This window comes from Notolabrus celidotus, chromosome 22, assembly GCF_009762535.1.
Source record: "Notolabrus celidotus isolate fNotCel1 chromosome 22, fNotCel1.pri, whole genome shotgun sequence".
Classification (NCBI taxonomy): Eukaryota; Metazoa; Chordata; class Actinopteri; order Labriformes; family Labridae; genus Notolabrus; species Notolabrus celidotus.
Genome location: NC_048293.1, coordinates 19655989 through 19667910, shown reverse-complemented (window position 1 = coordinate 19667910; position 11922 = coordinate 19655989). Strand labels below are relative to the sequence as shown.

At 40.8% G+C, this 11922-nt stretch overlaps 1 protein-coding gene across 4 annotated transcripts in view; it reads right to left on the bottom strand.

The window, feature by feature from the left end:
* Positions 1–8: 8 nt before the first annotated feature.
* LOC117805746 (CAP-Gly domain-containing linker protein 4-like) overlaps positions 9–11922 on the bottom strand; it is a 41804-nt gene continuing 29890 nt past the window's right edge. For 2 of the 4 annotated variants that reach the window (XM_034674280.1, XM_034674278.1), the window contains 4 exons: positions 10774–10897; positions 3385–3449; positions 3163–3241; positions 9–2846 (listed from right to left, as the gene is read on the bottom strand). In XM_034674280.1, the coding sequence (XP_034530171.1) occupies positions 2477–2846; positions 3163–3241; positions 3385–3449; positions 10774–10897 (638 nt within the window). In that variant the 3' untranslated portion in view covers positions 9–2476. The remainder of the gene's footprint in view (positions 2847–3162; positions 3242–3384; positions 3450–10773; positions 10898–11922) is intronic. The other 2 variants (XR_004629510.1, XM_034674279.1) reach the window with 2 other exon arrangements.

The following is an 11922-nucleotide window of genomic DNA, read 5'->3' as shown; positions in this document are numbered from 1 at the left end:
GAAAAGAGGTCATTAGAATAGTATCTTTTATTGTCTTTCTTTACAAATAGTTTTTCCCACAACATGTAAATGCAACAGACCAAATCCCTCACTCACGCAAGCTCAAAATATGCATATCAGGAGTTTCATTAAATAAAAAATCTCTCATCTTTTACCCACAAGAATACGGCCTCAGAAGACTTTCACACCCTTCAGTGGAATTTGAAATCACTCATGCTGTAATACGATTGGGAATGCAGATACATCAAAAAACAGGAGTTTATCGAAAAGATTTCAAACGTAGAGCACTGACACAGCCGTGGTTTTCAATGAGATGTCCTTAATGCAGATGAGAGGATGCTTTTCAAAAAAGGAAGGGTTGATTAAGATGTGTCAATAGAAATGTGAAATAACAGCATGTTTTAAATGCTATTCTGTCGTACCTGTGGCAAATACTGCTGCTTTTCCATCACGGGAAGCCTGACCAGACGGATCAATGTGAGAGGACCATTGGAGATTCCACTCTACTGTCGAGCCCTGCACACCCTAATTGGATGGTACATGAGTGTTTTACTGAATAGAAGCTCTGTTTTTCACATGCACAACCGATGGCTTGTTCTCCGCTGAGTTGCCCAGAAGGCTCTAATCAAATAGTAAACTCTGTCCCTGAAACTTTGGGATGATTGCTTATTTCCTGTGTCAAGCTGCTATAATTAAGCATCAAATGCAATTTCACCACATTCAGTGCCCTGAAATGTGGGCTTCAACAAATATGAGGACAGAATACTAAACTACGAAGACGTCCAATCTGAGATTACATTCGCCGTTTCAAACTGAAGGCTCACGTTGACTTTTTCCGTCTTCTGCCAAAGAAAATGTGTCATCACTGTGACAGCTTTGACTGCTCTGCTGCTCCGTCACACGGAAAGAGATTTGAATTTTCATCCTGTCATGATTCTTAAAATCCATGACTCGATTTCACCTCTGGTTCTTGTGTTCCTGATCTGATGCAACATCTTCAGTGCCAGTGAGTATATTTAATTGCACACAAGTTCACTCTTCCTCAGTCATTCTGCATCTCATTTAGGATTTACTACAGTTTGCTCGGAGGATGCCTTTAACGGTCAGCTCTGTGAGTTGTAAACAAACCAACTGTCTAACTCTTTACGAGGCCGGGGTTAATCTCATTTTACAGAGTCGCACAAAAACGGCAAGATGCTGGAAATGGATTGTTATCAGTTCAACGACTCAGTAGGAATATTTCCTGTTCAGAGAGCAAACACCTGAATAATTTGTGCCTGTACACATCATGTTAACATCAGTGTTAAGACTAATGAGTCTTGTGGGGAATGCAAAATGTTGACACACTGGTGATTTCAGGGAAGCCAAAGGATTTTCCAATTGGAGTGAATTTATTTTTGTTGTTTTCTGTCATCTGAATCAGGCTACGACTATTTTGTTTCCAAAAGTGCAGCTGCAGTTCATCTTCTGAAGAGTTTACTTTTTCTCTGAAAGTGCACAAATATGCAGAGCAGAGAAGAAATACAAAGAGTCCTCCATCCTGCTTTTTATTTGTACGACGAATTAAAAACTATTTCTATGAAAAACTGAAATCAAGACTTCTCTTAGTGAAAACAAGAACATTTTTGATATCCGAAGGGGGAAAAGGTTGATTTGTATTTGTCCTCAACAAATAACAATGGATTCATCATTTCTCTGTGTACTTATCTGTAACAGTCTGTGCTGCAGACTGAAGGATGAAGATGGGAATAACTTCTGCTGGTGCAGCTGCATCATAACAGAGGATGATCCACGTCTCGTCTTAACTGTATCTGAAATAATTCACATAGATTCTGGAGTCAAATTAACGTTTTAACTCAAGTTCTATCAATTCTCTAAAAGCCATATCACAACCCTGGACGAATCCCTCACTCTCTTGATTCAAAGTGCTCTCAATTACACACTTGCACACCAACACATAAACACAAACACATGCACACTTTTGGTTAGAAAGTCGGCTACATTATCAACTGAACCCTCTGATAAAGATCTGAGTCATCTGATCCAGCTTTTAGCTTTTAGGATAGAAATCGTTCCTCACGTGAGCACATCCATACCAACCTGTTGACCGTATTCTATCATTTTATACGTCTGTAAGTGCAATTAGATTCAAAGTAGTGCAGTGTTTTAGATTCAGACTTTCCCCTGCATCCTGCCCAAACAACATCTCAGGAATTTGAGTTTATCAATAAAGTGCTTTTTTGTCTTTAATATATTTTCAAATATTCAATCTAGCAGTTAAATTTTGAAGTATTGATCAGTGGTTTTAATTCTTCAGATTCTCACCACCGTTGGAAGCGCGTCGATGACTAACTGCGTGAAGAAAAATGAAGCGCATAAAAAGAGAAAATGTTCAAAGTTCAAATGTTTGCTTTGAAAGGATCAAAAACAAAATGTCAAAACAACTTCACAGCCCACCACCCCTCTCCCACAGTCCTCAGCTGGCTTCTTTCACCAGGCGTGAACCGTTGATGCCACGGTAGGTGACGCGGCTGGGACGGACCAGCACGCCGTGGCCTGCTCGACAGCTGAAGTAACGGCGGCCGCCCACCGAGCCGTCATTCTTGCCTTTGGGGCTCCGGAGCTCGAGTCCCAGCCAAAGACCCGGGGCAAAGTCCGCTGTGTCCAGGTAACGGATGAACGCCATCTCATTGGCACTGGTGAGCAGGACCTGCATGCCCACGTGGAGACAGACCTGTCCGTCACAGCCAGGCGAGGGGCTGGACCCCGCCGTGCTCCTAGATGCGCCGCCAACACCACCGCTGAGGGTGTTCCAGCGCCGCCGGTGGGGGTTGGAACGACTCCTTCTTTATTGAATAGTGGGAGCACAGGAAGAAATGCATGAGCGAAAGATTTATGAGAAAAGGTATTCAGAGTGAGAGGATATCTGAAAGCAAGTGGAAGATTCATGGCAGCTGAGCGTTTGAGGGATTGATCTTCAATTCCTTGTTCTCTCTCATTATAACCACAATCATGCAGTGGCTATTTAAAAAAAGGAACCTTTGCTGACTAATGCCACGGCTTCTTATTGGTATTGATTCTGCCACTGCTGTAGGGAATTAGGATGAAGCTGAAGCTCAGGGAGGGTGAAATGTGAGGGCTGTGTGGAAAAGAGAGGCACACCTGCTAACAGGACTCCTCCTGCTCGACTCCTTCAGGTTGGCGATGGCCGACGAAGTGCTGAAGCTGCGACGGATTGTCCCTGCACAACAATTACAAGAGTCAAGTACTCCCACACTGATTCTTGCATTATAATGTGCTTTCATAGTGTAATAATATGCAAATAAATGCAAAGACACGTTCAAATAAATCTCAGTCGAAGCTATGTGAGGGCAGAGCTCGTACCGCTGATAGGATGACTGAGGCGTGAGGAGGAGAGCTCTGACAGGCAGTCAACAGATCCGTGGATCCTGTGTGACAGAACAGAAAAAAAAGAGTGTAAGTGATGTCATCGAGCTGAGGTCTCATCATTTAGTTCCAAACATTAGTCAAGTTTGTGCAAAAAACTCTACTCTAAATCATGCTTCAGTTCATACCACCCACACAGAAGTTATTGAAAGCAGGATACGGTGAAGGTTCTTTTCAAAATTCATTAAATGATGAGGAAATACTCCAAACTTTTAGAGGTCAAACTGACTGAGCGTGCATCTGATGACGGCTTCCTCTTCTGACATCAGCTACAAGGGTCGATTTCTGCTTCTAGCACAAAAGCTCCCGTCCTGCTTATTTATGTTTCACTGAGGACGTAATAACATCAGAGATCTAAAAGACATTCAGAGAAATCCTGCCAATGTCAAGAAAAGAGCAGAAAAATGATGAAAATGATACCTAGTGTTCGCAGGACGAGAGGTGAAGGGTTAAAGCAAGGTAAAGAATCTCTTTGAAAAAAAGATGTTTGCTTCTCTAATGGGTTGTCATAGCTGACATGAAAAGAAAGGGGAAGAAGTTACAGAATGGAGAGAATGTGGGATTCTCCATTAGACAAAGGGAAACCATGTACTCTGTTCAGCACGCTGTGTGCCCCAGGGTTAATGAGGAAAGAACAGAAGAGGGAGAAAAGACATTGAATAGAGGATGACAAGAAAACACAGGCAGTGACTTTCCAGAAAGTAGCTTTTAAGGAAGATGTAAACAGCTGAAAAAGAGAGGAAAAGGGAGAGAAAGAGATCTGGGAAAAAAGGAAAGTTTCCCTGATGAGTGAAACAGCACACAGGTGAAGCACGGGGAGCAGAAGAAGGTGAAGAAACTAATTACACCTCCGAAAAAAGCAAAGTGTTGATTCAACCAGCAGTTTCTTTAAATCTTGAGAGTCTCTTTCTCCTTGAAACATACAAATCTACTACTTGAGATGTTAACTGCTTTTTAAACCTAATGGCTTTTACTCTCTTATGACACACATTATACACTCGAGGCAAAGTGCTGCTAATGTGCCATCCAATAAAGAAGGGCAATAGTTTTTTCCACTTGCAGAAAAACATGACGTACAACACAAAAGACGTCTGCCGAGGAAATGAGCAGCTTCAAATTTGTAAGTCAGACAACTGTTTGCATATCCTCAGGATTAAATAATTTTCATAAACAGCCACTTTGGCATCCTGTACGTCTGCTGAGTCATCACTTAATCTGCATGGTGTGCAAGCCCGATCTGATGTGCAGAACTAAAAGAGCCTCACGAGGAATCACCATGGGCTGTAAAAGTAGACACAGCTTCCATGTTTATAATCTCTCTTTACAGAGTTGACACAAACATGTGGAATCTGACTCGAGGGTCTGAATACTTTAATACGGAGCGTGCTAAGGTTTCTGTTTGTAGTATGTTGTCTCAGGGGTTCCCAAACTTTTCAGCCCGTGACCCCCAAAATATAGGTGCCAAAGACTCGCAACCCCCACTGTCCCTCAAAGTGATTTAATGTGGCTTCATTTAGCTAGTCTGCAGAAAATGAGCCTACCTATATGAGTATGTGGCTGTGTTTCCTGTGCCTTTATGAATTAACCTGCTGCTACTGATGCTTTTGATAATTAACTGTTCACTAACCCTAAACTTAGGAGTCATCTGGCAACAAAGAAAGGCAGGAAACTCATTACATTTTCTATTATCAAGGTTTTATTTCAAGGTTAGCTACTATTTTCGTCTATCATTTTTACTATAATTGGTAAAATGCACTACTTTTAGATAGAAAAAAAAAACATTCTGGAAGACATCTCACAACCCTCCATTTTTGTCTCAACCCACACTTTGGGAACCCCTGTGTTATCTGACTAATCACACATTAACAGGGTTTGGGGTATGCAGAAAAGAGTCTGTATGGAGGGCAAAAGCAGACAGAGGTCAGGACATCCCCTCTTCCAACAACGGTGACCTAACAATAACTGCTCTCTCTATATAAACAGAAACCTACAGGCAGGTGCAGCAAATCCAGAACTCCCTGAAACGTATCAGAAATAATCAATGATCAAATTTTTTACTCCTCTAAAGGATTAATGGTCGGCACCTTTGTCTCACAGTAAGATGGTTCTTGGTTCTAACCAAGCGGCAACCTCCGGTCTAAAAATATGAGTCCAATGCGGAAGTGCTAAAAACTGCAGTTCATTGAGGATCCGCTTGAGGCTGGCTCCGGAAGTACCGGAAACCACATACACACCAATTCAAAAAGCAGAAATAAACATGTTTACAGCCCGGTACAAAAGACAAGTCAGCTCATTTATCGATCGGCACACACTGTACAGGGGGTGAATTTTTTCATCAGTCGGTAATTTCAAAGATATTGAGATTACGAGTCTTCCAATGAGACAGCTGACTTGATTGACAGGCGGGAACACTGTAGCTGTTGGCGAGGAGACTCAAACAGCAGTTATGTTGAGTTCAACATTTCCAATGTGGCTCTCGCTGATGCTTGGCCTCAAAACAGCGCTTCAGAAACACATGGGTGACGTCGCGGATACTACGTCCATTATTTATTCAGTCTATGGTTCAAACATACCAGCCACAGGAAGCATGTTTCATAGCGTCAGCCCTGTGACTGACTGGCTAACCATCTCTGGTACACCTCTCCCTTTAACCAGAGTCAGCTGGGATTATCTCTTGCCCTCCTGCGACACTCAAGAAGAAGAAACTGTACAGAGTAATGGATAGATGCATTACGATCCCATTAGGAGTTTAACACTTGGCAAAGCAGGGCATGCTCTAGGGCATAGCTACCTCTTTATTGTGAACAAGGAGCCTGAAGAGTTTCTTATTCCATGTGCGGTTGCACGAAAAGACACCCCGAGGAGTCAGCATTTTATTTCTCTACTCAGTATATTTAGTCTAAGACTTTTCTTCCCCAGCCAATTTTAGCATCTCCCCTCGCTGCTCCCAACACAGTTCCAGCCTTTTGTCCAAACGCTGCTACTTCTGGCTTCAAAACACAAACATACAGACAGCCAGAAGCCAAACTACAGGATTTAGATCTGTTGTTGGAGGACGTCACAGTGGATGCTTTATTTCTGATCCAGTCTAGGGTTTGTTCTCTGTTTGAGGAGGTCAAGATGGGTGCAACATGAGAGAGAATCGTATTTGCATCACATATATGAGGACAGGAGAAATATAAATAGTTGTGAAACAGAGCTGTGGGGAAAAAAAGAGGGTTTAGATTCCTACTGCATGCAAAGACATAACAAGTTGTATAGTTCAAATAATGCCCCTGGGACTGTAGCTCAGTGGTAGAGTGTGATGTCTCTCAAGTGGAAGGTTGGTGGTTTGATCCCAGCTCCCACACTCAAATGCCAAAGTGTCCTTGGACAAGACGCTGCACTCCAAACTGCTCCCAGTGACGTAGCTAAAAGTATATTAATGGGGTTAGTAAATACTGGTGGTCCCCTGCTACAGCATCCTCTTCCACCAGTGTATGAATGTGGTGTGAATGGGTGAGTGTGAGCTATGAGTTGTTGGAAAGACTAGAGAAGGGTTATTTCAGTGCAAGTCTACAAACACCAAGGAGTAGCCGAAAATCTCCTCTGTGTAACTTTTACATGAAACGTATGTTGTTTCTATAATGAATCACTAGGGATCATGTCTTGTCTGAGCAGAGATTGGATCAAACACAGCATAAAAGTTGGCATGAGAAAAGTGTGTTGAAATCAATAGTATGCATGTTGTGATTGCAGAGTGAGGAACTATCCACAGATTTGAGTTTTGTTTGAGTCCAAAGTTTGAGTTCCATTTTAATAGATCTCAAAAATGTGCAGAAGGGAGACTCAATAAAATGAAATCATGATGTCCTTCAGTGTACAACATCTAAATACAGTTTAACTCTAATGGGAGATTTGGAGCCACTACACCAACATCATCAAAACACCAAATGTGGGAATAGCTTTAGCGTTTATGGCTCTAGTGGAGCGAGACTCCCTCGAGAGCTGAGGCCAGTTCACACTAAAGACCTGTGAACTGTGACGGGACAAATTAAAACTTGCAACTACTTCCACTGCACTGGTCTGTTACGCTCTGGAACCTGTCAGTTTACATCAGGGGGACTAAAAGTTGACCTGTCTGTGTCATGGCTATAGCCTGGAACATAGAGCTGCAGGTCTGTGAGTGTTTGACAGGATCCCCTGTGTGGTCTTTGTTTTAGTGTTTCATCTATCTGAATCTCAAAAACGACTAGTGCAGCTGCAGGAGCTAATGGTGGAACAAATCTCTGCAACGGTTTGATTAGTAGGGAAGGAAAGGAAAGGAAAGTAGGAAAGGTGCCAACTTTGGGTTTAATTAATTTCCTGTTCTACGTTTCTGTAACAGGGTTGCAATACTGGCCATCGCAGCACTGTGTTTTAGAACGTACAGCACCAAATGCAATACACTGAAACAGGAAATGATAGATTTGGGAACACAGACACATTCACAGTTCTGCTACTAATGAGTCAGATTAATCTCTAATGTGTGAGACTTCAACTACTTTCTGTGGCAAATACAAGCCAAATGGCAACTAATGAGCATCACTGAGCCAAAATCCCGATCCGTCCATAGAAAGAGAATTTTTTTCCATCAGTGAGAAACAATCTACAATTATAACATTTCCCAGAACACAGATATAAGAATATTTCCACTGAAACATGAACATTTTTAGATCCTCTAAACTGTCAAACAACTCTGGTGATGGCTGAGGCAGAGTATTGACTGACACGGTTATTAATGGCATTACGGCAGAGTTTACAAACACATCCAGTCTATCATTCAAGTTCTTTTCCTTTTCTCGATTCTGCTAATCGATTTACTGTAATTCTAGTTAGGAAATATAAGCGTATTTAAAACCAGTCCACATCTCACACATCAGAGAGCGTCAGAAGAGAGCGATTACACCCCTCGAGAGAAGAGTCCGTGCACTTCAGTTGAGTGGATCTCATTTTGGAGCTCCCACTAGTCTTAGACAGACTGGTCAAGTCTTCAGCAGATGTTGCAAACGAGACTCTGCCTCTGTTATTAAAATGATGTATTGTAGAGACCTGGTTATTCAGCTGCATCATTGAGCCTTTATTCTGTTTATATGCATCGACAACATCCTAATTCCTAAGTGTTTGGTGGACGTGCGTTTGGCATTTTTAGGTTGGATACTTTCATAATCTGGTTTACTCCTGTTGGTTTCTCTGTGTTGTCTTCCTCTGCTGTGAAGAGAATATTTAATTAACTGTGGACTTTAGAAGATTCAGTAGTTTAAATTATATTATGCCAGTAAAGAAGATCTTTCATTTTGATGCATATTTTAAAACTAATGCAGAACAAACTATTCAAAATGCTATTAAAACATTAAGATAAAACTCAATAATCCTCTGACTTCAAAGTGCAAAGAAAAAACATGAAACTGCTGCTCTGTGCAAAAAAATAATTTTTCTACCCCTTATTTTGTCAGAATTTGATATCAAACTGTGATCTGAGTGTAAGAGGCTGAGAATTCACCTCAGCTGAGAGTCAGGCTGGCTGAGATGCTTCCCTCCACACAGCATATTATACTTTGACCAGACCAAACATTATGAATAAATTTACATCTGATGTGTGGTCTTATGTTTCAAACAATGTCTTCACAGCCTGCTTAGTGAAAGCAGCACATTAGCGATGCAGACACTTCAATCATCTACCTGAACGCACCTTGTAAGAACCCTGACAAAACACTGCTGTCTGGGTCATCCGCTTTAAGGCCACACTGAAAGCAAAATCATTTTAACAATGTGTTCCCCGCACTATAATAGAAGTATCTGTTTGGTCAGATATAACGGGACAACTTTAACTCTGTCTACATTCTGTTTCAGCTGTCTCTAATGCAACTGCGATCAAATCAATTACAGTGGAAACAACTACAGAAACAAACTCTTTGAGAGCTCAAAGACCCTTGAGACTAATGATGGACCTCGCCTTATAAAATAGATGATTTTCATGAGATAGATGACTGTATCAGTTAGCAATGTGATATTGCTATTCAAAAATATGTACATTATACATTGAGACACATTTCAACAAGAGGAATCTTCCACATCATTTAAGGACATTCTAAAATTCAACTCACGATCAGTGCTTTTTGTCCTGACTTACTGTCAGGACAAAAACACAAAATGCATTATTTTCTTTAACCTAGTGCTAGTTTGTCCCTTTCAGCACACCATAGTTAAACTGCTGCAGGATATTCCTGCTTCCAGCAGCAGCTGTGATGGAAAAGAACAACACCACTGCACTTTCATACAGCACTTTTCACTCAAAAACTCCAGGCAGCTCAGTTAGCAAGTCTAAAGTAATATGCATTTTGTGTCAAACCAATTCAAAATACTATCAAAGTACTTTGACTTTGAGCTACCACCTAAGCTAAGCATAGGGGTGCAGCTAATCAGACTGATGTCAGCGAGCTACTGAATCACAGAAGTCAGCAGAGGACTATTCTGGAGAGTACATATCTCCACAGACCTGTGCTGTGCATATTGCTCCTATTAATTTCTTAATATGTAACAGTTTTATCCTTTGAAATAAAATTAAACATAATCGACACCATATTTCACTGAATAAGCTCTTTGAAACCATGACTTAGAGGTAGAAGACAGCTTCAGCCCACACTGGTGCAGCAGTGCAGCTTTTATTTGAATAATAAATCTGAAGTGAAGATGATAAAGTGCATTTATTTGATTCACAAAGAGACATTTGTATGAATTATATTGTTATTAAACATGTAATTGAATATGCAATAAATTACCATTAACTATCATTATTCAGTAATTAATCAGGATTAAGAAAAGGAATTGTTTGACAGCCCTAATAAACAATGTAATATTATGTACTTAAGATATTTTATGTATTCTTACACATCACATATCTTGTTGTGAAATATAACCTCTATTAATCTCTAACCCAAACAAAAACACACCCTCGTAATCTATAATCCGTATTTAAAGGAGAGATGATGGCGCCACAATAAACAAGGAGCCATGCTGTGTGAAGGCCTCAGGCTTCAGGTTTGAAAACTTTGACTCTCTTTAATCACAAGTACGATGGAGGACTGTTTGCCCACAGAAGGCAAAATCAAATATGTCAACACTCACAAATGACACTGTCAAAGGAGCTCATTAGTGCCATCCAAAGTATTGACGAGGGTAATGAAACACAACCTCGGGGTTTCACAACACTCTGTCCAACTCCTTATTCTGCTTTCCAGATGACCTCTCCTCGAGGAACATTAGTCATTCATGAAAATATAGACTGACTTGAAGAGCTGCACTCACCTTTGAACACGAGATGGAGGAGCAAAGACGCCATGTTTTGGTGGGCAGCTGAAGTACCTCACTCCTCCCACTGATCCATCATTTTTACCGCTGGGCTTGTCTAACTTAATGCCCAACCAGAGCCCTGCACAGGCAGAGAGACAGACACATTGGCTGTGAAGGAGTCATAAAAACAAAAGTAGAAGTCATTTAATGTTGAAAATGATGAGCCCTGATTGTTTTCTTTTTTCTAAATGTGTTCACTAATTTATAACAAAAGCACCCACGATGTAAAATGTACCCATTTGCTTTTAAATTATAACCAGAGTTCATGATGGCTTATGTTTCTTTTTTTTTATTAATGTAAAGAAGATGTCGATTAACTGTGAAGTATTCAGTAAGAAAAGCGGCTTTTGGTACAGAGCTGCAGTCCTGGGTGCACTGAGGCTGAGATTACAGAGCATTGCTAGCGCTGATTTAAGAGTATCAAAGGAAACTTAATACTGGAATCCCTTCAAACATGGTCCTCAGTGGTGGGAGATACGTTAGAACTTATTCATACATGACTGAAGCCGAGGACGAACTGCTGCCGAAATATTAATGAATACTGTGAGATGTTTTCTGTATTGGTTTTTCGCTGGCATTTGCTCCACAGCAGCTTCTTCGTATCACACTTTTCCAAGCATCTTCTGCTGAACTTAAAGTTCTCCACCGCAATGACTTCGCTCGCAATTTGCAATGCAGATCACTCGAGTTAAAATAGAGGATTTTAATGGAGTGGCTCACGGTGCAGCAAGGATACTGAACATAAGTTCTGACAACTATGGAAAAACTTTGATCATTGCTTGCTATGGTCACAATGTTTCGTAGCTTACAAGCAACTTCTACATTCCGAGATAGCGCATCCATGAGCCTGAGTAGTTCTTATTTATGACATTTCTATAAATGAAACTTACAAGAATGAGGATTAATGAACAAGACCAAAAAATTCAATTTTATTAGTTTGTCCACAAAGTCTGTCTTCTATTGGCTGCTCAGTCAGTAATGCACCATGCTGATCATATATCATTATATATTATTTAAGTAAACTCTGATGGGTCATATTTTAATTTATTCAAATGTAAAGTGTCACCTCTCAAACAACAACAAGGTCAAATTTAGCTAAGCTGT